Source organism: Sceloporus undulatus, chromosome 5, assembly GCF_019175285.1.
Source record: "Sceloporus undulatus isolate JIND9_A2432 ecotype Alabama chromosome 5, SceUnd_v1.1, whole genome shotgun sequence".
In the NCBI taxonomy this organism is placed as follows: Eukaryota; Metazoa; Chordata; class Lepidosauria; order Squamata; family Phrynosomatidae; genus Sceloporus; species Sceloporus undulatus.
Genome location: NC_056526.1, coordinates 80,974,225 through 81,001,783, shown reverse-complemented (window position 1 = coordinate 81,001,783; position 27,559 = coordinate 80,974,225). Strand labels below are relative to the sequence as shown.

Genomic DNA, 27,559 nt, shown 5'->3' with positions numbered 1-27,559 from the left:
ATCTATCTATCTATCTATCTATCTATCTATCTATCTATCTATCTATCTATCTATCTATCTATCTATTTGAGTGCCCTGAACTACTGCTGTTATCATTCTCATCATTCTTCTAGATAGTTCCTGTGGCAAACTGTTAGCACACTGTGAATTCACACATGGTGTAGATTGGAAGTATTTAATGAACCCACCAAAATTGCACTATGGCAGCATACCTAACGAGGGAAGGGCAGTATATATCTGTCATGATGGGATATTGAAGGGCACGGAGATGGGAAGAAAGAGAACCTTTTTAACTCTTTTAAGAACAGTGCTATACATTGTTAGTGGGAATAATTTCCTCATGAAAAGAGACCAGAATCTTGTGACTGAATTGCTGAACAGAAGAACTGTGTAAAAAGGCAGATCCCAAAAGGCAACTGCTTAGCAGAAACAAAGCACAACTGATGAGCTGTAATAATTGCAAGATTGAGAACTAATAAAATTCACACTATCATCTTTTATGTTATGTTCTTTAATGTAGCTGGGGGGTCTATGAGCTGCTGTTTAGAATATATGTTTTTTTCTGTTGGGGAACTACTGTTCTCACAGAGTGGTAAATATGATAGCTGTAGAGGAGTGGGAAATTATATGGTTTTGCATGTAGAAGGTACAGTCATTTGTATCTCAACAGAGGACTGGGAATTACTAGACCCAGTCACTGTTAGACAGTGCAGCTCATTGCTTCTTAAAGTTCTCTGATGTGGGGAACCAACAGGGTTTTCCCAATGTGCCAGGGACAGCATCATATTTGTGCCTATTGACTGCAACTGTTTCTTTCTTGCCTGGAAACTCTCCAGGGAAAGGCAGTCAATGGGCTGAGGACAAGCCTTAGTCCAAGGACCATTGCTTTGAAAACCATAGTAGCCAACACAGACTTAAATCAGGGTGAGAATACCTTTGATGTACAGATGTTGGGAATTTGTTGTTGTGGGCCTTCAATTCATTTTTGACTTATGGGAAGCCTAAGGCCACCCTATTACAGTGTTTTCTTGGCATGGTTCATCAGAGGGGCTTTGGCCTTTCTCTAAGGTCAAGAGAGTGTGACTTGCTCAAGGTCAACCAGTGGGTTTCCATGACCGAGCTGGGATTCGGACCCTGGTCTTCAGGGTCATAGCCAATGTTCAAACCACTGCACCATGCTGGTTTGGTGCTACATTACCTAAAGGCCTTTACAGAGAGCCATAATGGGTGAAACCCATGGGAATTACACACTAAAACCATGATAGCGAATTTATGGCACACGTACCACAGGTGGCAAGCAATGCCATTTGACCTGGCATGTGCCCATTCTTCCTCCTCCCTGACATTTCCCAGCCAACATTTGGAAGCCGGAAAATGGCACTGGGGAGAAGGAGACACAGGCGCACACCACTGGCTCCTCCCCCAGGCCTTCACCCAGCCTTTAGCTGCCTCTCTGAGACAGATGGAGACCATGAAAAGGGCATGCGCCCGTTGCTCCTCCCCAGAGACTTTTCCTGGCCTCCAGCTATCTCCGGAGGGACAGCTGGGGGCAGGGAAAAATCCGGGAGGAGGACCAGGCGTGTGCTCACTCCTTCTCCTCCCATAGACTTTTCCATACACCCAGCTGCCTCTGGAGGGACAACTGGGGGTCAGGAAAGGTCCAGGGAGAGGAGCACCAGGTGCGTGCCCACTCCTCCTCCTCCCCACAGACCTTTCCTGATCCCAGCAATCTGTAAAGACAGCAATGTAATATACCTGTAAACAACTAAAGATGGCAAAGAGGTAGTGAAATGTCATCACATCACTGTTCACTGCCATTAGACCCAGTAGCCAGGTACCACTGATCAACAGGAGAAGGAGGAAAGCAGTCCGCAGAACCGAACTAAATGAAAAGAATAATATAATTTGTGTTAAGGCATGAAATATAGCCAGCCCTGGCAATCAATCAATCTTTATTTACAACCTTTGACCAAAAGTATCACAAAGTTGTATGGATATTAATAGAACACTTGTATAAAAATAATATATCTAAGTAAAATCAAATTGAAACAAGAATATACAAGTGAAAAGAACATTACACACCACAATAAAGGAAGCAGTCTTTTAACATCTCATTTCCAACTATTAGCATTGATTCTGACCCTTAATGATTTGTAGCCAGCCGAGGCATACATACCCAAGTCTACCCCAGAAAAGAATTCTGAAAGGTCCAAGATTTACAATATAGCAAAAGCGAAAGCAATAGCAGCTTCATTTATATACTTCTCCTATTGACTCCTAAGCAGTCTCTAAGTGGTTTACAACTGTAAACTAATTGCCCCCAACAAGCTGGGTACTCATTTTAGCAACCTCAGAAGGATGCACGCCTGAGTCGAGTTTGAACTCTGGCCAATATTGAATTCGCAACCTAATGGTTTGTGAGTGAGTGGCTGAAGTAGAGGCATTTAACAACTGCACCACCAGCTGTATAAAAAAGAGCTAAGGTCAAATGCCAGCTTTGTGTCTTACATCTTATGAGACTTTAAAACCATGCTATATTTTTATGGCACAAGGTTTGCATAATTGGTTTCTCTACTTCCAGTACATTACAGATAGAGAAACCAATCACAGATTTGTGTCTTCCAAAGAGCAGATGGTGGAATTTCTCCATCTATTACCACAGAGTTGAGGAGAGACAGGCCCTTTAATTACACTAAAGAAAGTAAGGCAAATTCCTAAATTGTGCAAGGAGATTTGGGCTTTCTTTCCCCAAGAATCATCTGTCTCCATTTTAGTTTTGGGTCAGAAATAATGGCCTACTACTCCATTGGGTTTCTTTTCTGGCCCAACCCTCCCCCCGAAACTTGAAGGAAATGCCATTCATCCATGCTTCAATCCTTCTCCCTATGCAGCTGATACCCAGTAAAGTAGCACTGGCATTATGGAGGGGTAGGAATTATGATTGTGGCAATATTGTCAAAATCATGAATAAGTAGCAATCATTAAAACAAAATAACTACAGATGAATAAATTAAGGCAACTGGTTCATATTCATGATCACTACTTAGTCACGATTTTGACACTATTGCCACAATCATAATTGGCATGGGATCCCATTATCCAGGTTGGTCCCCAAATCCCAGCCCCTAGGAATCCTGCCACTCACCCTGCCCTTGTTCCCCTAAATCTTTCCTTGCTGGATTGGGTTACTGGGCCTCAGGGTGACCCCTATAAATGTGGGCTTGTGATTGTATTGTTGTGTGAGTTCTTTACTTTGGTATGCATGCCTGAGTCCAATTCAGGTTTGAGAGCCAGCCAGAGACAGATTTAGAATAATAACCGAAAAAGAAAAAGAGGCTCCTTCCCCACCACCTCTCCTTTCCCCTTTTGTGTCGTGTCTTTTTAGATTGTAAGCCTGAGGGCAGGGAACCGTCCAATTAAAAAGATTGTATGTACTGCGCTGTGTAAATTTACAGCACTTTATAAATAAAGGTTAATAGTAATAATAATAATAATAATAATAATAATAATAATAATAATAATAATAATAATATATTTAACACAGTATGATAAAATTAAAAAAAATCTTTTTAGATTCCCCTGTTTTATAGGCAGTTCTCTCTTCTTGTTCAAATCCAAAAATCTGTCTCTGTTAGCTCAAAACCATATCTGTGTCAGCTCAACACCTTGTCAGTATCAGCTACCAACCTTGTTGGTCTGAAATCAAATTCCTGTCTTTACAATTTCAAACCCTATCTAAATCCAAACCCACAATCATAACTCCCCCCATACTTAATCAGGCATTAACTGCATGGAGAAAAGGAGGTCCATTCTGCTAGTGAAGTATAGGTGACTGATTTAGGTTTGGAGGGGAATTGAGTCAGGAGAAATTATTTAGTTAAGCTACTTAACTAGATAGAGAATGCAAGCCAATGTTATCACTACTTAATCAGCCATGGCTACAAACTTACATGATACCAGTTTTCTCCAGTGAACGTTGCCTTCTTCTGCATGATGCTTTGACTGCTAATATGAAGATTATGATGTTGATCTTGAGGAAAGAATAAGCATAAATCAGAACAGTAACTTAAAATGTCATTATAGGTAGTTTTGAAATTCTGTTATCTTAGCAGATCAGAGTTTTGGGAGGCAGCCCCGAAGACTTAACTTAGAAAAAGAAGAATCTTTGCACTTTGCAATTTGTATTTATAAATGGACAGCTGTTATTTGGAACACATGGTTGCCCCATCACAGATAAAAGTACATGCAAACATTATATAAATGGCATGCTAAACTAGTCCACAATCACATACAGGGCAGGTTCTGAAGCCAGCAAAGAATCAGGTGGTGTGTGGAGTAGTTGTGGTGAATAAATAATTGGGAAATCTCTCCATAGTAAATAGTACGAAGCGTTGGGGCTGGATTCATATAATACCACGGAATAATCTAATGCTGTAGTGCAAATGCTCTATAGCACTGGCACAATGTGAACCCTGGACACAAGCAGGACTGTGTAGGAAGAGGCTTTAAAAGCAAACCAACTCTGCTATATGGAGAAGTCTGGGGAGGGCTGGCCTAGCCAAGGGCTTCATTGAATATCTCACAGAGCACAATTTTCACCCTCCCAAGACACCTCTAGCTGTGTGGTGCTCTTCCCTTTTTACAACTGAAAGTGTCTTTGCAGCAAGATTAACAGAAAATGCTTTTCTTAATCCTCTAATTCCCCCACCCTCAAAAGGACAGAATCTTTAATAGTTAATAATTCTCCAGATCCGGGGAAAATGGGAAGGATGCTCATGACAAATGCCAGTTCCCACTCCAGAATGCCACATGAACAATTCAGACAGACCAGTTTCTGCAAATTACAACTTTAAGTGGGAGCAAGCCACAAGCCTCACAATATTTACTTTTATTCTTGAAATTTGATCAATGGCCAGTAACAGAAAAAAAAAATGAATAAACACAGAGACATCCTAACATTTTATGAACACGGTTTTAAAAGTTACTCAAAAAATTCTGCTTTGTTCAAGTAATGGTCACAAAGCTGTGGTTGACATATGTAATGAATAATGTTGCATATGAGAGATTTTATCATTTTAAGTTTAGATTTTAGAAATATATTATTACTTGTCTCAGCTTCACAATTACATACTGTTGGCCCATGGAGAGAGATTTTGCCAATTACAGAGTACTGTTACAAAGAGTAATAAGCAAGAAAGTTAAGAGTAATATTTCCAACTTATAATAGTGAGTCAAAGTTATTTTCTAACTTAAATGAATAAGCCCCCCCCCCCCTGTTTTTAGTGCTGGTGATCTGCATGTTTGTGATTTTATGTTAGTTTCTTTAAATTGACTGCTTCTGTATTTTGTACAACTTAATTGTTAACCTGATCACTTGTCCTTTGCGCATGTAATTTGTATTTAAAGACACATATTAACTTTAAGATTATTACACAGAGGATTATACAGTGTTTAATTCAGTTCAGTTTATTTACACTGTCAGCAGATTCCACAATACTTACAACCACAACAATCACAATGGGTCCTGCAAAGCTCCAAATCAGGGTGTCATGAACAGAGAGCCAACAGAAATCTGGATTCCCATAGCCTTGTGGATCCAGGCCCACTGCAAGACCTGCATCACAACACAAACAAGATCCACATTTAGATGCTATACAAAAAGAATGGAATGACCACTGTGTAAGAGGTACAGCCTTTACCACTGTGTGAGATGTACGGCAATCATCATCCAAAAAAATGCCCATGTGGTGCTATGGGAAAGCCTATTAAAATATATGTAATATGTAAATATATGTAATACAGATCTAATTTGTCAGAAATAAATCTCTTCTTAAGACTATATACTCATTTGTGGGGCCTGTGCCAAAGTGTGGCCAAACATCTGACTTCAATATGAGCTGGCAGAAAATTAACTTATTATACTTTCTAGATCTGCATTACTAGCATTTACTAAGTTAAAATGATGCTGGTTTGTGCCCTTGAGTATAGAATTTGCCTGTTTTGAAAATCAGTAAGAAAAGAAAGTATCTGCTACAAAGGAAATTCAACCCAGTCTTTCTGACCTCTGTCCTGTAAAGGCTCCTTGGCCATATTCTACTTCTAAAGCATTTGACCCTCCAAGTCTCCTTGACTCTTCAAATGTGTTCTTTTTATCTTAATTCTTCTCTTTTTTCCCAGTACCAAGATCCAACAGGCCAATTTTCATTTTGTTTTATTTGTCCTTTTCTTCAGTCCATTGCTTCTCAGGGCACTGCCTTCTCTGTCCAATTTGTTCAACAATCCAGGGCTTCAAGGTTCCAGGAACATCCGAGGGTACTGTAAAAACATCCTCAGGCCTGGAGGTTTTAGGGCCAAAACCTGAGACTTAAGGACCAACCCTACTGATGCCATAGGGGCAAGCCACTGGTGATATCAAGTGTCAGGAATTTAGCACCACTGCTTTGAGCATATCGGTCAAATTAAAAAACAACAACAACATTTGAACAAATGAAAATATACTTCTCCGGCTGGAAGTTTTCCAACCTTTGCATTGGACAGGAAAGAAAATCAAACTTTTGTTTCCAGTTCTGTTCTTGACATCTTTGCAAGGACTGCTTTTCAAAACACATGGGAATTATAATCCAAACCCAATCAACTTCCCAAGCTGTGCTTTGAACAGAAAAAGTCCAATTTTTTCCTAGCTCTTTTACATATACTTTTCCAAATACTGGTTTTAACTCATATTTCTAGCAAAAGCAAACTCACACTGTGCTTTTTCATGAGCTGGTTCAATAAACCAGTGCCCTTTGCTGATCTGCCTGTGGCGACGTTGTGGAATCCTATTACCCCAAAATCATGACAATCGACATGCTATTAATAATCACAAATTTTATGGTGGGGGAGAAACGATGATGACAGGCATTTGAGGACTGAAAAATCTGAAGAATATTTTAAAGAAAATATTCTAACTGTACTGTTTTATTGTCCTGTTTTTTTTAAACTGCTTTTACATTCTTAATTGCATACTTTGGGTATCGTTAACAGGTCAATTCCATTTTTAAAGTTGATATTTTGTATGTTTTAACTTGTCTTGATTTGTAAGCCACCATGACTCCTCATTTTGGGGAAGGGTGGGGTACAAACACAGTTAATCCGTATTCTTCACTGTTGTCATCATCATCATCTGCTTAGAATGTGGTGATAACAGGTGGTCCAAATGTTTGCTGCCAGTTAAGAGATGTATAACTGAAAAAACATAGTGAAAATGTCTATGACAGCAACAGTTGGTCAATGTTCTTGGATACATTTTTACCATGAACCTCCTGACCCAGAGGCAGCTCTTACAAAATATTAAGAAAATGGGTGAATTCAGGTTTCTGTAAAATGACTGAATTAGTAATTCTGGCACAGGAGGATCAGGTCAGATTATGAACTTTAAAAATATTTCATACTTCCTACATACATTATCATTTCCCAGATCCATACAGGTTAATCTGGGTAGCTCAGGCTAGTTCTGAGAAACCCTTAATTTCCATAGCTTCTCTGGGTACATCTGCACTGTAGAAATAATGCAGTTTGACACCACTTTAACTGCCATGGCTCCACCCTACAGAATCCTGGGATTCATAGCTTTGTGAGTGACTTGGTAGAGAAGATTAAAGCTCTTGTAAAACTACAAATCCAGGATTTCATAGGATAGAGCTACAGCACTTAAAGTGGTGTCAAACTGCACTATTTCTACAGTACAGATGCACCCTCTAAAGGAAATGGAGATGAGACACACTTTTATTTGTCTTTTTTTTTGTACTGAACATTATTTTTCAGCATCAGTTACATGAAAAAATAATGAGACGGCTGGCAAATAACATTTTTAGATAATTTTCTTAGAGGAAAAAAACTGGTGGAAACAAATGTAGCTTTGCTGAATGAAAACAACTCGGGTACAATGGCAAGCATTTCCCAACCTGGTGCCCATCAGATGTGTTGTACAATTCCCATAATTCACCCCCAGCATTGCCTCTGTAGAAAACATTACTTGTGTTGTCATGAAATATTTTCAATGTGTTGCAATTAACCAGTATTTTTGGAAAATCTATAGGGGTACATTCCTCTTCCTTCGATGCCCGTTTTCCCCCTCAAAAGCTCCCATGTTATTGCAAACCTCAAACCTGGATACAGCCAATTAGAATATGTAATTGGAAATAATAACTCCAGGCTTGTTTTGTTCTTTTGCTTCCTTATGTTTTATGCAGAATATAGACCCTTATCACTCCGCAAAGTCAAGGGCAATGTTTGACAGCGTTATTTAACTTGTAGGAGAGCAACAAAAGAGAACAATGTTTTGACTTCCAAGCAAGCAATATGAGTCCTGACTTTCTGGGAAATCATCCATGTCTCATAATAAGCTGTCAGCACACCTTACTTTCTATTCTCTTCTGACTCACAATATTGCTTATTATTTGAAGCAAATGTTCTGTTTTTCATTATGCATTATTGTGCAAACACATATTATGGAGTATTACTGGCCAAGTTCTAATTCAGTATGCATTAGGGAAGCAATTAAGACTCTTTTTTTTTCTTTTTTGGCATGCAGAATGCACTGGAGGTGAAAAGTTGATGGGTTCAACGTTATCTTGAACTTTGAACTTGTCCTTTGAGTGAAACTCACCCCCCCCCCCATTCAAAGACCCTTAATGCACACAGCTCTTGCCACTCCTCACTATATAAAGTGCATCTGTGTGTACAAAATGTTTCAACATCACTCATTCATTCCCTTTCCTATTATGTAGTGGAAATAATATTTCTTTGCTCCATAGGTGAAGAAAGATGCAAGAGTGAGGATCGTACTGCTATCACCCCAAGCCGGACTATTATCTGTTCCAACAAAAGGTAGAGATCCACATTGCACAACAACTGCATGACTTCATCCTATGGAATTCTCAGATCTGCAGTTTAGTTAGGTACTTAGATCTCTCTAGTGCATTCCCTTTAACTACACCATTAATACTTTCTGGTAGAGAATTCTTAGAACCTCATTCAATTACAAATCCCAGGAATACATAGGATGGTGCCAAATCAGTTAAAGTGGTATCAAAGTGGTATAGTCGTGTCCCATGGAAACAACTCTACATTTGGATCCCATATAATTTTTTTTTTATCATCAGAGCTGCAACATTTAGAATGCAATGGTAAGCATGTGTAGGTCCCACTCAGTTCTGTGGACTTACTTCCAAGTAAACCTTTACTGTACATGTTTTCAAGCCTTGATTATCAGAGGCTGAAGAAAATATCTGAGCAATTAAACATGTGATCCCAATTGGCAACAATTTAAAAAACCTGTTAAATACAAGTAGAGTGTGTACAAAAAGCATGGCTGGAAGAAGAGGCATTCCTTCTCTCTACCACAAAAAAGATGCCTCTTGAGCCCAAACAGACAGGCCAAAAAAAATGCTGCTTCGGGTCACTTTGGAGGTATGCTGTTTAAATGATGCATGCGTCCTAAGAAGCTAGCGGAATAAATGTGCTAGAGGCATAAATATTTTATCATTTATAAGGAAGTAGAGAAATTGTGGTGTACAGTTGGCCCTCCACATTTGCGGCTTTGAGGTATACAGAATTGGTTATTCAAGGATTTGATTAATATGTTCTCTCTAGAAATCCCTATGTCTTCCAGTGTGACTCTGTTGTCAACTTCTGCCAAAAATCATGCTGGAGGACTTAGTGATGCCTAAGAGGTGTTCTCTCAGGTGTGTGTGTATGCGGTTTTTCTGCTTTTGCAGGGGTATTGCGCCCCAGTGAATGAGAGAAATCCACTGTATATCCATCAGTGTGTTCTGGTGGGAATTAGGAGTATATGTTTATTTTTGTTCAGTAGTCTAGCTTGTTTTGTTAGTATTTATCATTGTTGTTTGTGTTTTAGGTATGCTCATAGAAATGTGTTTCTAATTGTGATAATGTTTAATAAAAAAAAAAGAAAAAAAAGAAATGTGCCTAGAAGGAGAAACTGGTGAATTAAGGTAAAAGAAGGAAAGGTAGGACAAGGCCAAACTGCAGAAGACAAGGCTTGCAGGGAAGAGAGTGCCTACCTATCAAGAGATTTAATCTGAGTCACAACTTCTCTTGCCAGTTTGGCTTGGTCCCCTTTAACTATGCTACATAGCCAGTTTAAATGCCCCAAAAGTCGAATAGGCTTTAACATCATCATTCATGCTAAGCCAGCCAAGCCAAACTAGAGATCAATCTACACAACAATGCTGGGATCTTCTGAAAGCCATTCTGATGGCAGAAATCGATTAACAGCTGGAGTTGGCAATCACAAGTTGCTTGACCTTTTACTAGACCCTTCAGAACTAATGCCCCCCATTTACTCAGAACTAGGAATTTATTTTATGTACTTAATTTATATCCCATCTTTTCCCCAGAACGGCATCCAAGGCGGTACGCAAACTTCTAAAATCACAATACAACTAAAATACTCATAGCACAAACGTTAAGACACAATTAAATGGGGCTTCTATTTTAAAAACGCAAGTTTAAAATGCAAGCTAAAAGCTTTAAAAGCACAAATAAACTATAATAAAACAGAAGCACAACATTCCTCATTAAAAGGTCCATTTTCCAGAACATATTAAAAACCAAATGCCTCCTTAAATGAAAAATTCTTTACCTGCTAGCAAAAAGATAGCAGGAAACATACTAGAAATATTGTAGGCATCACAATTCTTGTTGAACACAAGCATAGTTTTAGTGTACTCATGTCCTGCCTGTGGGCTTCCCATAGATAATTGGCTAGCCCTGTGGAAACCAAACACTGGACTCAATAGGCCTGATCCAGCATGGCTCTTCTTAGACTCAGGTACTCCTGTTGTATCTGTTTCAAACAGCTTTGTTGAACTTATTTCCTTTCATGTAGATTCAGAATATCACAGGCAATTTCCAGGATCTGCTGTCTCCTTCTTTTTTCCTGTAGCTAATAAGAAGTTCTGTGCCTGTTCATCAGTGCTACTAGGCAAGTGCTATTAGCAGTTCTGTGTCTCAGATTTCTAATTATCACCAATCTCTAAGAGGACATATTCTGCATCAGGTCCTATATTTTATAAACCTTGGGGCTTTGAACTTTAAATCAGATTCTGAACCAACTGTTTTCACTCAGAGAAAGTTATTTTATTGTCACATGACAATTAGGATATACAATACATTTGGACAGTGGAATAACATGGAAGACTGAACGCTTCCTTGTTTCCCCCTAATAGCAAGTTTTTGATTTAGTTGGTTAAGCGGGCAATAACCACTTGGTTTAACTTGGAAATTTCATGAGATTTCTTTCTTTTATTTGTAATTTAGTTTGAAAATATGTGTTTTTGAAAAGTCATGGCTAGTTTTAAAAACCAGAATAAATATACTACAGTGTAAGAGCAACATATTCATCTGTCTAGCTGTCTACCAAGACAGACAGATCTAGATATCTAGATTTATCTATCTATACATTAACTCTTTGAAATCTCACATTTTATGTGTGCCTCTCATAATTGTTTCTCCATCTCTTCGTGAAATCTTTTCTGGCAGTCTATGCTCAGAATATAAAAAGCAATAGAAGCAAGAAAGTAATTACTGACTGAAGTTATTCCTCAGGCATGTGCACAGTTCTTGTTTCAACTTGAATTTAGTTATGTTTAAGTCTTTTTATCCACACAGACATTGCTTTAATCAGGGCAAAAGGCACATAATACAATTTCTAACTGCCTTCCTTGTATTTTCTAGTATGTGTTGAATTGATACTAACATCTAAATATACCACTGATTTGTATAATCCTGAAGATATAGCTGTTTTAGAACTAGTACTGGTAAGCAGGAAGGAGAAGGCATTTCTGCTTACTCTACATGGTTACACTTATTTAATGGTCTATTTCTCTCTACAGGAAAATGAATGTCTACCAAGCATCTCAAGCAGAGAACTTTCACCACTCGCCCTGCTTTACAATTCCAAGATTCTTTGAAGGGAAGCCATGATAGTTGTAGCAGTACTGATAAAACTGTTAGTGGAAATAGCTTGCGGATGTTTAGCTCCCCCACCCCTACTGTTAGCTATTTGTCCTTACCTGTTATAATGGCAGGGATCCCCCAGCCCATAACATAGTAGAACCTCATGTGTCCAAAATTTATGTTTCTCACTTCAGTCAGCATGCGGTAGATATGAAGCTGTTCTACAAACATCCAAGCAAATGTGCTCATGTAGAAGTAGTGCAGAAGAATGGCTATCACAGTGCAGACAAACTAGAAAAAAAAAAATAAAGAGTCCAATATGATTAGTTCTACCTCCACCAAGGCACAAAAATATTACAGCAGAAGACCTAGATGTTGTTAAAGATGCAAGCAAACATTAATAAGAGCCATAATCCTCATTATTAAGGACCATAATCTAAAGAACTATTTTAGGCACTTCTGAGATCTTGCATTTTTTCACCTTTTGACATCAGGATGCCATGCTATGTTATATAAGAACTTAACAAAACCAGCACTGAATCAGGCCAAAGCCCTATCTAGCCCTGTCTAGAATGCTGTTTCCAAAACCAGGTATGTCTTCAAAGTTCAAAAACAGACATGAAGTTAAAGGTCTTCTACTCTTGTTCTCCAAAAAATGGTATTCATAAGTATAATGCCTCTGATCTTTGTAGAAGCATATACTGTCATGATTGCTTCAGAGGGTTCCTTAAATGCAAAGTTTTTTCTAGGGGTACAAATCTAATGCAGTCTGCTAGCAATTTGCCAACCAACCAAGAACCAAAACAATAGGGAGATTATCAGATGGTGAAAAAGAACAGGAGGGAAGCAGAACGCTCCCGTCCTTATCATGTGGTTGCAGGAAGATTATCAGATGACATCCCACGAATCCTGTCCTTCTCCCAGTGAAGTGGAATGGCCCTTTAACTTTTAATTGATGGCAGTTTCCTATCAATACAAAATTATGAGGTCATTCCACTTCAATGACAGGAGAAGGATGGGATGAGCGTGATGTTGCAGGATGTCACTGAATAATCTTCTTGCAATCGCACAATAAGGATGGGAGCATTCTGCTTCTTTCCTGTCCTTTTTCACCATCTGAGACTCTCCTAGGATATCAGAAACATTCATGTACACTATTTTTGACTGGCTGCAACTTAGTGTTTCATCTGAACTTAGCTAAACTATGGGTAGTTTTAACTGACTTGCTGAAACAAGCCAATTCCTAATCTAGATTGGTAGTTGACTTGATACTATAGACCACACTTAAAATTAGCTATATTTTAGATTTCAGAAGCAACACTAAACTGTAGTTAATGGGAAATGAAAGTGAAACCTTGCAATATTGACTAAGCCAGCATGGTGTAGTGGTTTGAGCATTTGACTATGGCACAGTACAGACCACCAAAAAACAGCAGCCTGCTGGTGCATCTTTTTCCCCCAGAGGGAAGCCGCAGCCTCCAAACCACGCGGCTTCCCTCCGGCAGAAAAAGAACCCATGAAAAGCGGGTTCTTTTAAAGCCAGTGGCACACTTGTTATGTAAGTGCCACGTGGCAACATGTGGATGCCGCGCGGCGCTTACGTAACAATGGTGGCACCCATGTATATAGGGCACCGCCATTATTACGCTGCCGCCACGTACTAGGGTTATGGGGCATGCAGTCATTCCGCGCCCGTGCAACCCTAGTATGTGGCCAGGCCGGCGCAAAGCACCGGTCTAGACCACGCCTATGACTCTGGGGACCAGGGTTCAAATCCCCACTCTTTCCATGGAAACTCACTGGGTGACCTTGGACAAGTCACATTATCTCAGCCTTAGAGGAAGGCTATGACCCCTCTGAACAAAACACGAGAAGCAAGCTGTGTGATAGATTTCCTTTAGGATTGTCATTAAGTCAAAAACAACTTAAAGGCAAACAACAACAATGATGATGAAGCAGGGGGATTAGTCTGGCCCTCAGCTTGTCTAAGTTTGTTCCTGTACTGAAACACATAATTTATATGTCAGAATACAGGCACAACGTATTACACTGAAGCACTAAGAAATGTTGAATAGATTCCAAATTAACCTCCTCATCTGACCAACATGTACAAAAAATAGTCAAGGAGGAGCCAAACTTTCACTGGCAACTGTTCAGTATACCATTATACTTTGATAGCTATGATTTTAGATGCTGTAGTCTGTTATTTAGGACACCTCCTCCGCTCCCTAGTTGAATATAACTCTAAGGGATGTTTTCGGTTTCTAAAATATTTTTTGTAAAGGTCACAATAGTGAAAATTGCTTTTTTCCAGGTATACAACAAAGAAAATAAATAATTTTTGGCTATCAGTCATTCATGGATGGCTGAAACCTCTCCTTGCCCTGTGCCTGGTCCTTTATGGAGTGGTACAAAAGCTAAATGGAATGTCAAGCAACTCTATTTCATTTGTGCTCCCACATTCTTTGACTTTTCATGCTCATCAGTGTGTGACTCATTGGACAATTCTTATTCCACAAAGAAGGATTAACAACTGCTTGAAACACACACAGCAGGCTTCTCTTCACAGTCATCCCTCAGTTTTAAGGAGTGGTCCTTTAGTGTCAAATATACAGCTTGCTAAAGAAAAAAAGCTCTGGCAAATAGTTTATGGTATAGAACTAAAAATATGTTTGTTAATCAATAAAACTGGGGATAATTTTTCTTTTTTAAAAAAAAGGCTGCATTGTTGCTGTCATAAAGGAAACATGCTGCTGAAAATCCTAGCAAAGGTGAAAATAAATTTTATAAACAAAATATCTCCTTAAGAAGGCTGTTGAAAATTAAGCACTAGTATATATTTTCAAAGAAAAAACAACTGGAAACATAGTACATCACCTATAGAACTCCAAAGCTAATTTGTAAACTCTAAGCACACATTAATTTTCACATTTTAACAATAAATCCTTGAATTGTTATATTTCCTCTCAGATGCAAAGCCACTATGGGAAAAGTGCAGGCTAAAAGCCTTCCCATTAATGTGCTAGGTTACCAATGCCACACATGTGCTCTAAAGGGATATATAGCCCAATAATATATAATATAGGCTGAGATTCCATATTGGGAGATGTAGCTACAGTGACACTACCTTTTATATTACTTTATAAACTGTTTAAAAGGTATCTTTAAGCTTTAAAAGGAATCTTAAATGACCTTTTCAGCTACTCAGCTCCCCCAACATGGCCATCTGCAACTTGCCAGAGAGTGCAGTGTGTGAGCCAGGATATGTCCAGCCCTATCCCCGCAGCTGGGTGCACTACTACAGCACTGGTAGCATCCTGTCACAACATCATAGCTCACTTTCCCACTCTCTGGAACATGGAAATGGCCATGTTAGGGGAGGGGGCTAAGCAGCTTACACAGTAGGTTTTGGGAAGACTTCTGGTTGTTGTGTAGGCAATGGCCCATAAAAGTGAATTGTAGTCTTGTGGTCCTGTGCAAAGAGAAACGCAGGATATAAATTAAATAAACAACAACTTATGACATTGTAATTAGTGAACAGTATGCCATACACATATGGATATCCTAAGAGATCATTTCTAGGTCCAACACTAACAATTGGAATAGTGGGGGCAGGTATGTGAGCCCATGGACCTACTGGAGTTGATGCAATGGTCTCCATCAGTCTCTCTGTCATTTGCTGAGATTTGAGGTCCTAGTGAACAGAGAAGCACTGGGCTAGGTAGCTGCAACAGCCACCAACCTAACCACCCCTGCCAAATTTTGTATGGGCCCTGTCCCCAATGTTATAACATCACATCAGGGGCCAGACACATGTGAGGGGAATATGGAGGCTGTTTCAGACAACTGACTCAGGGCTTCCCCCTTCAGCACTAGGCCATTAAAAGAGGTAAGAAACTGGACTACACCATCACTATATCCCCAATGTGCAAAGCCAACATAACTTTTGTTTTTCCTTTTAGGTGTCCAGGAATGACAGTTCAGCCAATGGTGGGCAACTACAGTGTTTTGTCCTCACTGTTTGTTTTTGCTGGTGTGCCCAGCTCCACAACCTGATAAGCTTTACCACTGTGGGATGCGTAAAGCTGATCAGCCAGCTATGGTTCCATTTCATCCATTTCATGCTGAGTGAGAACAAGACCAAATGAGGATTTGGTAGGCATGCAGGCAGGGGCATGGTGTTGATGATTAGGTTAAAGTGAGGGGGAAAAAAGTATTAACTTACTGGATTTTCTGTCTGGTTGATTCCTATCAAGAAGACTAACTCTGAGAAAAACAAGGCAGCCACTAGGTTTTTGTGGATGCTGTGCAGGTTGGAACGTAATGTTCGGATCAAGACAAGAAGTATAAATGTAAGCAACAAAGCTGCCAGCGAGATGGACACAGTTGTGTAAGTGATAATCTTCAGAGGAAGTGCTTCACCATTCTGTGGAATACAAGTATAATTTTTTTTGTTAAATTGCCTTCTCAAATACACTTTTTTTTAAAAAATGCAGTTTGTTTCTTACTCACTGATTTATCAGAGAAGAAAAAAGCAAAGGGGAAAACCCACATACATCTGTGCAGTGTGAAGAATTAAGAATGGTAATGATTCACTCTCCAGAGTATGATAAAAATGCCTCAGAAATAAGCCTTTAAAAGGTATCAAGTACAACTTATTTGGCGGATTAAATCATAATAGTAATAATTAAAAGAAAGCCACAATTAAATGGATTTCAAGCCACTTAACTTGCTTTTACTTCTTAAACACTTATAAGTTTGTGAAGTGTATCCATACAAACAAGAGCCTATCCTAGGCCGAGAGAAAAATCCTCATGATTAGTAAATTCAAATTATCCATTTGTGAGTGATTTTCTGAGGGGATTCTTATACAGCCTTTTACAAATATAATCCCTTTTACTGAACATGACACTACTTATACAAACAATCCACAGACTCTAATAAAAGTCACCTCACTCATCTACAATGTAACCTAGCCTATAGTCAGAATTTCTTCTAAAATCTTGTGCCTGACACCAAATAGGTATGGAGAAGAAAATTTACACATAAACGTTTTTGGCTCTCAGCTACTGCAAAGGGAAAGAGATGGAACTGAGCTGGCAATTAGGTCTATACTTAGAGATTTCCCTCTTCTGAAATCTTGGTTTCACATCCTGAATTTATACGTAAAGCTGCTCATGTGGCCATTTTGTCTAAATTGCAGCACTTTGTGTCGTATTAGAATTTTCTAGTTAACTCCCAGTTTGCACTGAATTCACTTTGGGTCCCTGGACAGACCACTATTTCTCAAACTCTTTTTCCCATCTGCAAAGTGGGAATCATAAAAGCTTGCTGTATCAGCTATTGGTGAGGCAAACGAGAAAGAAGTCCAGAGCAATTTGCACCTAACATTGCCGTGTAGATGATAAAGGCAAGAAATTCTGGTCACTGATTTTGTATTGGCAAGACATCCTGTGTGAGCCTAGCTAGCCTGCCACCTTGTATCTTATACAAAATCTTTCAGGGAAAAAAGAAACTATTTACAAGAATATTCATTTCCTGCCTGGTTGGGTTGACATATGGGGATAAACCCAATTGTGGCTAGTTGCTCCTCCATGCAATCCCAAGAATTCATTTCCTAGGCATCTCTATCATAAGGTGATAATGAGACGAACAAGCAAAAATCGAACCTCATAAGGGAAGTAGGTAGAGGTGCCAGGGAACACTTATCCTGATAAAGTGTCTAAGGAAAGGCAAAACAGATGGGCGGGCGGGGGGGGGGGGGAGACACCCAAACCCATTCCCTATTGGCTCCAATAAAACCCTCTTTATGAAGGCAAACTACTGAAGGCAAACATTTTTTCAAGAAGCCACTTACTTCACGTTTTGAAATATCCATTAGGACAGCAAAACTGGTCAGGTGGTTACACTGGCAAATGACATGTTTCTGGCTTCTAGAAAATAGTTCACATCCCTTTGAAGACCATCCACCTGTTTCTCCAATTCTAGAAAATGAGAGAGAAAGAAAACAAATAAAATTCAATGTCACTGGTTGTTTTCCAGCTGACAGACTGAATTGTCCATACTTCAAGAAAAACAATTACAGTACGTACTGCAGGGATAGGAATCATGAACTCTTCCATAGGTTGCTGGATTGCAAGTTGCAGCATTCCTTACCACTGGCCTTGCTGCTGGCACTGCTAGCACTTGGTAATCCAAAAGCATCTGGAGGGCTACATGATTCCCATCTCTGATGTACCTAGGCTAAATATGCGTCCATAGCTTGCTAAATGAATGACAAAGTAGGTTTGTGGAGAGACTTGTCTGGTAACAAACTTGAAGATAAAACAACAGGAGGGATGGCAGTTAGGGCAATGATCCACTATCTCTTATTCCATTCTCAAAGTGGCCTTCTCAGAAAAACACTAAAGTCTTCCATGTTGATTGCAATGACATCAGAAGTGAAAATGAAACCTAACCCGGAGGTATGTATGTGTATCATATGCATGGCTACCAAACACCATGAAAAAAAATTACATGGCAGAAGAATTAAAGTTTTCTCTTAATAACATAGATGCATACAATGAAGCCTCAGCAAAATAATCACGTGTGGGATATAACTCATGTGAACCCAAGCAAGTGCTACATAATTCATGTATATTAATAACAATTTTTTCTACTATAGCCTGGCTTTTTTGCTGCCAACATTTGTAGATTTTGAGCAAATATGTAGTTCATATATGGGATATCACAAACCACCTCTGTCTTTTAGTACTAGGACCATGTCTTTGTCTGAAAGCTGATAAACTCTTCTTATTTAGGTAGTGAACCAATTATTTCCTTTTTACTAAACCATTTGAATGAATATCAACAGAATGCCTACATACAATAAAATCTCTTTTAAAAACAGTGCAGACTGGGAAACATACGTAATTGAGTGGTTCCAGAATACACAAACTGGCTTTGTTCTCTCTTCAGTTTCCAGCATGACGTGCTCCAGTGTGATTGGGCTCTCCAGAATATCTGGTAAAGACTCTCCATCTCTATAAACTATTGTGCTGATTATTGGGGTGTTAATGATGGGTCGACTGGGTAACCTGGCAGAACAAAACAAAATTGCCAATATAGATGTGGACAGTTATATAATAATGTGACTGGCTTCAGATGAGCATCTTCCATTGGATTATATCAACGATCTGCCATGTATCCAGGATCTGTGAGCAAGAGGGCTTTCACTTGCAGAAAATCCCTCTACCTGATTTGAAAGAACCTCGCTGTGCAGCCCACATCATTCAGCAGCCATCCTGACCTCTGTATAGCGTTTCAAAGGTGCTGGATAGGCTGATGTGGAGGATGGACAACCCACTTTTACAAACCCAGTTGAACACACATAAATCTGGATCCCATTCCATTTTGTTTAGTTGGCACACAGTGATAGGTGAAGTACTAAAATGAATTCTAAAGTGGCAGTTCAAATGTGTACCTTCATCACTTCATGGTTGCAGCAATCAAATAACAGATTGTGTAACTGAACCATTACAAATAGGGGAAAAACATGGAGAGAACATCAGACCATGCCTTTCATCTAAGTAACTGTACACATTTTGGTGCAAGCCAACAAATAATGAGCAATCCCATGATATCCAGGTATGTGTGAACTGACGCTAAGAAACCTAACAGTTCCTAAAATACTGATGTCACTTTATTAAATTTTACCTTAAACTCCTTCGATCAGGATCATAGTTCTCAGGCAGAAATTCCCCTAGTGTTCTGTATATGATTACAATGGCAACAGCATGCTGGTTCGACTCTTCTGGATGCCGACGCTTTCTTTTGGCAAGTATATTTTTGCTTTTGAAAATCTCATCTCCCATCTTGGCAGGCAACCTATGGTTTGAAGGTTTCATCGTAGGAACTGCTGAAGATGAAGCCAATGAATGCCATTCCGTTATTCAGTGACTTTTAAGACATTCTGTTATTCAGTGACTTTTAAGACATACCTTATGAGACTATAAAATTCAAGTAAATTTAAAAAGACTCATATAAACTTTGGACACTGTGCTCTTTGGCAGACAAGACTAAAGACCTTGCAAAACTACAAATCCTGTGATGGAGCTATAGCACTTGGAGTGGTGTTAAACTGCATTATTTCTACATTTTCCACCTCAAACAGCCATCAAAGGCATCTTCAAACAAAAGGAACTTCAAAAGGAAACTGAGACTGCATCCACACTGCAGAATTTAGGGCAGTTTGAAACCCACTTTAATAATGCCATGGCTCCATATTGTGGAATCCTGGGACTTGTATTTTGAATTGTGTGTTTGTGTTTTAACATGCTGTATCCCATCTCAAGCCTCGAGGAGAGGCAGGAAAGAAATACAAATGTAATATATCTTTGTTGTTGTCGTTGTCGTCATCAGCTATTTAGTTAAGTATAATCTCCTGGGCCTGACCCTCCTGCAACCTGACAGAAATGTCATTCACCTGTGCTCTGTCTGCTGGCAGAATAGATCTCCTCCTCCCCATGTAACTGATGCTTGGAAAGGTAGTTGGGGGTGGGGAAAATAACTGTGACTAAGCAGTAACACAGAACAGTTATGGGTGCATAAATCAAAATAACTGTTTCATATTTATGATTCTTAGGTGATTTTTTTTTTAAACCTGTGGATGGAAGAGCATCCATTTTCTGTCTAATACTCATCTTGCACATAGACAATAATGTATTTATTACTGCAGTCCACAGGTCATTCCCTAGAGTGTGGAATGATCCACCGGAAGAGACTGGACAGTTGAATACACTGTCCGAATTTAATACCACACAGAAGACCAATCTCTTCTGGCAGGCTTATCCAGATAATTTTTAAATTGTGAATTTAGATGATGAATTTTAAATGTTTATTGTTTTAAAATGTTTATGTCTTATTGGTCTTTTTAAACTGTTGCATGTTTTAATTAATGTGTTTTAATTGATGTTGTACATTGTTGATTCATTGTTGTTCCCCACCTTGATCCAAGTGGTGAGGCAGGTAAGAAATATTCTTATTCTTATTACTGCATAAGTCCTACACCAGCTTTTCATGGGCCCTTTGACAAGTAGCAAAATGTATGTTATTATGACATATGGCTGCATGTATATGCATATGGCCTTTTGTCTCTGTGTCATCTTTTACATAGACATATGTTACACCTCCACCACAATGCCCATTAATAGAAACCACCTAGTATGGAGAAGTTGTGGGTGGACTTTCATTGCTCCAAGTGCAACTGCCATTTTGCTTTATATGAACTGCAGCCATCTATTTACATAGGAAATAAAGAGATGTACTTAAATACACTGCTGGTTATTCTTCATCTCTGTGTTCCCAGCCACTAACTATCTCACATGCACCTACATGCACAGTTTATTGATCATGCTAGAGCATGAAAGCATATTTTGAGACATATTTTGGAAATTTTGTTGTTGTGTGCCTTCAAGTCATTTCTGACTTATGGTGGCCCTTAGGTGAACTGGTCATGGGGCTTTCCTGGCAAGAATTATTCAGAGGGGGTTGGCTTTTGCCTTTCTCTGAAGCTGAGAGAGTGTGCCTTGTCCAGCCACCCAGTGGATTTCCATGGCCAAGCAGGGATTTGAACCCTGGTCTCCAGAGTGATAGCCCAATGCTCAAACCCCTACACCACACTGGTTGTATTAAACTATATAGAGATAATCATGGACTAAAGTGTTGCCTCTTCTAAGGCTTACCTAATAACCCCTGGACAGCATAGATTATCTCCTTCACAGTTTATTAGAAGTTTCATTTTATGAGAAGTTCCCAAAACCATCTGGAGTAGCACTCTACCTTTTCTGTTGGAAGCTTTGAACAAAGTATCAGGAAACAAAACAGACGACTCCAAATCTCTAGGATAATCTTCTTTAATCGTATCAAATCGTGGTACTTTAGCTCCCGTAAAATTGGACTTTTCAAAGATGTCAACAGCAATAACTAAGAAGAATAAAAAGTGTTTGCTGTAATACGTATGTGTGTATTATAGGCTTACTTGTGCACATAAAGTTCAAACCCCAAGTGATAGTACATTCAAGATTTTAACAGACAAGTCAAACTAAAAGGGTATTAAAAAGAAACCTGATCTAAGGCTGTAAAGCATTCAGTTTATTTTAAGAAGGTATGTCTCAGCACTAAAAATAAATAAATATACAATCACTTACTTTTTGCCTACGGATTCCTTCTAGGAATACAATTTCTATATTTATGGTTTACAATGAGAATACAGAATTGGGAAAAAATTACCAAACTGTTTACTGTTGGCCCTCTGTATCCACAGATTTTTTTTATCCATGGATTCAAGTACCCACAGCTTGAAAATATTTTATAAAAAACCTATTCCAAACAGCAAACCTTGATTTGGCCATTTTATATAAGGGGCACAACCTTACTATCCATTGTCTTTAATAGGACCTAAACATCCACAGATTTTGCCATCAACCGGGGGGGGGGGGGGAGTTCAGAAACCAAACCCCAGCAGTTACCAAGGGCTGACTGTATTTTTTTCTGAGGAGTTAGGACACCTCAGAAGCAGTTCTGAAAAATATTTGAGTAAGATACCTGTCTGAATTCTTTGATTTGATCAAAAATTGTGAGTGGCTAAAAGAGTGTCTTGCCTAATTTATTACTTGTATTTTAACACACAAGGTTGATTTAAAACATTAAGGTGTTGGAGGCTGTAAACCCTAGTCTTTTGTTCAAAATCTGGTGGAGTTTTAAAGGTGGTCATAAAAAACCAGTTAGTTACCTGTAGTTAAGCCCTTTCCCCAATAACTGAAGTCACTGACAATTTTCTGACACTTCAAGGAGTCAGAATTCTACTCTCTGAGGGAATCCTCCAGATCACATCCCAATTGTACCTCTGGCAGCTCTCCTTTACTCTTTCACATGGTTCTTCAACAGCAAGTCCTTCAACAGCAAACACTATATTTGTTGCCACTGAACATTTGCAAAGCAGTTCTTCACCTCCAAAGTCAGAGAAGAGCAAGTCTACTTTTACAGTAGTATTGTTGTCTTTTTTCACCTCCTACGTCTGCCCTTCCTTTCTCACAGTCTACAGCTGCTGAACTGCTGTGGAGGATGGGCAGGGGGAGTATAAGAGCTCTGGGATGCCAGCCAGCTCTTTAGTTTGAGTGGGTGCTGATTTTCAAGTCTACATCATGAGTAAGAGATACTGTCTATCTCTGAGAACCCAGCATTACTCCTAGACTTCTCCAAACAGACATGTTTATTCTGGTACTTAAGTGTAAAACAGTAGTGGCTAAAGTTTGCCCCACCCTTGACTAGTCCTGGTGCAGCTTAGACTCTACTTTACTGAAGTTGAAAGCAAGCAACAGTGCAGTGAACCAAGATAACAGGACAGAATATAGGCCTAAATCTATGTGCCCATAGTAAGGCTTTCCTTAAGGGCATACCACATACTGCTGCAATCCATTGTGCTTATGGTACCCATGTCATAGGCTGGTTATTTGTTTGCCTTCCAGATCAGAAGTTCCTCTTTCTTATTTTATTAATGCATGGATAGAATTAAAATCATCCAAAGAAAACCCATTTAGGGGAGACAAGACAGACACAGACTTTCCTGTTTTGCTCTGATTCATGCCAGATTTGTGAACCCATGTGACTCCAATTCAAACTTTCCAATGAGCCTTGGCAGTGACAAGGCATGATTGTAGCTGTAGTTCAAGAGAGCAACAAGTTCCACATTCCTAATTTTATACACAGAATGTTTGGTCAAAGACCAATATCTGATATTTTGAGACATTGGACTTTTAATCATCCTATCAAAGAAATTTTAGTCAATTAACCCTGAGTTTTCATATGTTGCTCTCCTGATTCAATCTGCAAATAATTCAATACAGTAGTTCTGAAAGAAGACACACATACCTAGTTTTTAGATAATTGCACATGGGTGTCATAGGTAGCTTAGCAAAGTGATCCCCTCATACAGGAAAAGAAAGAGGGTGAGGCATTTTTTAAAGATGGTATTTGACATCTACAGTTTTTAAAATACATGTATGTAATGTAATAACAATACTAGTATCTATTATACAATTAACTGTGACAGAGCTTGCCTCAAAGGTGCTACAAGATAGATTCCTTTGCATACAATTATCTGTGTACGCTCTTTAAGATGATAAAAACTTTAAAACTTGATTAGTCTAACCAAGTATTTGACTAAAGGCTATAGTTATTAACAAATCACATCTGACAGAAGAAAGATAGTTGTCGAGGCAGCAACTTACTGATGTTTGTGGCAACAATAATGAAAGGTTTCATGTAGGTCTTTTGCATGTTCTTTGCCACATTGATGAAATAGTCCTCATAATGTTTCAGCAGATGTGCCGTGCCCCCTTCTGTCCTCTGAATGTGCTCCCAATGCTCTTTGGTGCTAGGCTCCAGTAGAGCACTACCTGCTCTTATGATATTCTAGGAAAGAGAGGGAAAATATGCTAGGTACAAATCAGCAAAACTGTAGTACTCTCTGTTAAAAATAGGCTGCAAAAAGTGTATTCCAAATAAATAAGCATGCAAAGTAAACACTACAACCCCAGTCTACTGGGACGGGGTGAAAGGAAGCACTTGTCAAATTCAGACTGTTTTATTGTACACATTTCATTGCATCTAAAGTTAGAATGGCCAATCCACACTAAGGAACCTGCTTGTAAAGCACCAGAGGTAGCCAGGGAGCTGGAACAGAAATAATATCCAGTTATGACCACAGAAAGCAGGGGCCACTGGTTCAGCATTGTACAAGGGGTGCAGAGAGCACATGGGCTAATATTACTACTACTGCTACTACTACCATTACCTTTACCATTACCATCATCATCAGTATTACTTTAATACCCCACATTACATCAGGATCTCAGGACAGCTTATAATAGAATCAATCTGGACAGTTTAAAACAATTTAAAACCACTTGTGGACAAATGAATCATGTACCCAAAGGTTTAGTAAATAACTATGAAAATAGTGTTAGTGCCTCTAAATGGAATATTCCATAACTGGGTGCCAAAGCAGAAAAGGTCCTCTCCCATGTCAACAAGGCACTGTCAACTAGGATAAGTATGTCTTCAGTGGACCTCTTACCCTTTCCCATCACCACTCCCTTCTCCTTCTGTGTCATGTCTTTTTAGATTGTAAGCCTGAGGGCAGGGAACCGTCTAACTAAAAGGATTGCATGTACAGCGCTGTGTAAATTTACAGCGCTTCATAAATAAAGGTTAATAATAATAAAAGTGGCTCGTGGTACTGACCCAGTTTGTCCCCTAACATTCCCTCCCAATGTGAATTGTTAAAGGCACATGGCTACTTTCTTTTCTGCTGCTGCTCGGTGGTAATGCACAAGAAATATGTTTCACCCCACTCAGAGCCTGAAATGTTAGGTATGAAACTTAATTTGTCAGTATGTATAATGAGAGGAAATGTTGTTGTAACTGGAAAAGTTTTAAGTTTAAAATTTGGCACTAATAATCAACCATTAGTAGAAACATTAGATTAAAAAATATGGATTTTACAGAAGATGGCATAATCCCGTCTAGTTACACATTTTGCCACTGGATCCTTCAAAAAGTGCTCTTTCTGTCATTTTAAAGTTGTTTTACTGAACTAGACACTTTCTACATGCATTATACTATAAATCCCACAATCTGGTTGAGTATGGTAGAATTTGTGGAAAGCGCTGAGTGTCGGTAAGTCATGTCTGACTGGGGAAAGGGGAAATAAATTATTTATTTCAAAGTTCTGGTAGTGAGTGTAGTTAACCAATAAAGGGGCAACTAATTAGTGAATTAGTTAATAGCAAATTAAGCCAAACCAGTTATTTTCAAACCCTGTCCCCACCAAACTGGACACTACCCTTGACCCCTTGAGATAAGCAGTCATGCAACTATGTCCTGTGTTCTGGGATCCATGCTCTGAACGTAATTTAAATTAAACAGCACCCAAACGGTAAGGACAAAAAAACAAGTTCCTGACCATCCTGTTCAACACAGTGAATAAGTACTGGTGTGTAGAACAAATATATGCAGTATCTCCATGCAAAAATTGTTTAGCTATTATGGTGAAACTGCACACCACTGGGCCAGTGCATTGTGTTGGTTGTTAACTGTTCTCAAGTTGACCTTAGCTTATGGCTACCCTTATCAAACTATGAGACCTCCAAGTCACTCAGTCATCAACAGCCCTGCTCAGGTCTTGTAGACTCAGGACCATGGCTTCTTTGACTAAATCTATCCACCTGTAATGTGGTCTTTCTTTTTTCCTACTGCCTTCTACCTTGTCAAGCATCATTATCTTTTCTACTGAGACAGGTCTTCTCATGGTATGTTAAAAGTACAATAGTCTCAGTTTAGCAATAGTTGCTAAATGGGGGTGCACCGTGATGGCACATGGGCACTGATAGTAGGGCTGGGCGCATGTGGACGCCCAGCCCTATCTAACCCATCTGAACAGACCCATTGTTAACAACCAGTGTCTTCTCAAAATCAGTTCAATATTTCATACCTCATTGAAGTCCACATCCTTTGTTGCAGCGAGATCAAACCCTTGCTGCTGGCTCTCATACTGCAATACCCGGATCATCATCTGGTAGGCTGTTCGCACATCGTTTCCATAGAAGGAGCCTATGTGGTTTGTAGCATTCTGAAGAACTTTGGCAATCTGTACTGATTTGTCACCATCCATGTTGGTCTCATTGCGCAGAAGCTTCTCATTCTGATACAAATCAAATCAGAAAACAAGAACAAAGGTCCGAATTCAGCAAAGAAGCTCCATCTAATCATTGTTAAATGTTTTAATGGAATATATTTATAATACACATGTTTGTACTCATATATGTGTACACTTGGAGGAAGAGGACACATATAAGGCCAATGAAGGCCTTAGTGTGGCAATACTGTGATGTGTGCAATCCTACATATGAGAATGACTCATTTGACATAAGTTAAAATGAAATGATACCCTGCAACTTTTCTAGAGACACTAAAGAACTGTGAAGCAATAAGTAACTCAACAAACATTCCCCTCTTTCAAAGCTTCCTGTTCCTACCATAATTTTAAGATCCATGAAGCCAACCGTTGTACAGTTAAAAAGTTCAGGAGGCAGCCAGCCTTTTTCGCTGTTACAGTGCCGGACAGCATTTCCTTAAAAAGAAAATCAATTAGTAAGAGTTCTGTAGGTTGACTGTTGCATATTTAGTTTGTCAGAAAATTAAAAAGGTATAACATTCTGATGCATTAAAGAAAAGTATTCCTTATGAGTTAAAAGTAAAATAAATCAGAAGTATTTTTAAACATGGCTGTTGTTCTGATACAGAATCTTCTATCAATGGAATAAAAGTCTGTCTGTTAATATTTTATGATATAAATTGCATGACCTGTCACCTTATACAATCCCTCACACTAAAAAACATTTAACAATACTGCCCACCCTCCATGTTGGCAGGGGTTCGGTTCCAGATTCCCCCCATGGATAACAAATAATGTGGGACCTCAAGCCCAATTAGCATTAATGGATGCTGATGTGCATGTGGCTATGTTGGCATGGTTGCGTGCATGTGCCGCCACTGA

At 39.1% G+C, this 27,559-nt stretch overlaps 1 protein-coding gene and 1 long non-coding RNA gene across 5 annotated transcripts in view; one reads left to right on the top strand and one right to left on the bottom strand.

Annotated features, from left to right (window-relative positions):
* CELSR1 (cadherin EGF LAG seven-pass G-type receptor 1) overlaps positions 1-27,559 on the bottom strand; it is a 194,362-nt gene that overhangs the window by 11,063 nt on the left and 155,740 nt on the right. For 3 of the 4 annotated variants that reach the window (XM_042467337.1, XM_042467340.1, XM_042467341.1), the window contains exons 17-28: positions 27,039-27,133; positions 26,495-26,704; positions 24,231-24,414; positions 21,781-21,924; positions 19,657-19,858; positions 18,870-19,037; positions 17,819-17,945; positions 16,187-16,387; positions 12,078-12,252; positions 5,502-5,614; positions 3,951-4,030; positions 1,756-1,882 (exon numbers count right to left, since the gene is read on the bottom strand). In XM_042467337.1, coding sequence (XP_042323271.1) covers positions 1,756-1,882; positions 3,951-4,030; positions 5,502-5,614; positions 12,078-12,252; positions 16,187-16,387; positions 17,819-17,945; positions 18,870-19,037; positions 19,657-19,858; positions 21,781-21,924; positions 24,231-24,414; positions 26,495-26,704; positions 27,039-27,133 — 1,826 coding nt within the window. The remainder of the gene's footprint in view (positions 1-1,755; positions 1,883-3,950; positions 4,031-5,501; positions 5,615-12,077; positions 12,253-16,186; positions 16,388-17,818; positions 17,946-18,869; positions 19,038-19,656; positions 19,859-21,780; positions 21,925-24,230; positions 24,415-26,494; positions 26,705-27,038; positions 27,134-27,559) is intronic. The other variant, XM_042467338.1, reaches the window with a different exon arrangement.
* On the top strand, positions 8,715-16,443 carry LOC121930678. Its single transcript, XR_006103992.1, has 2 exons — positions 8,715-8,868; positions 11,898-16,443. It is a non-coding gene; the product is annotated as an uncharacterized LOC121930678 (long non-coding RNA).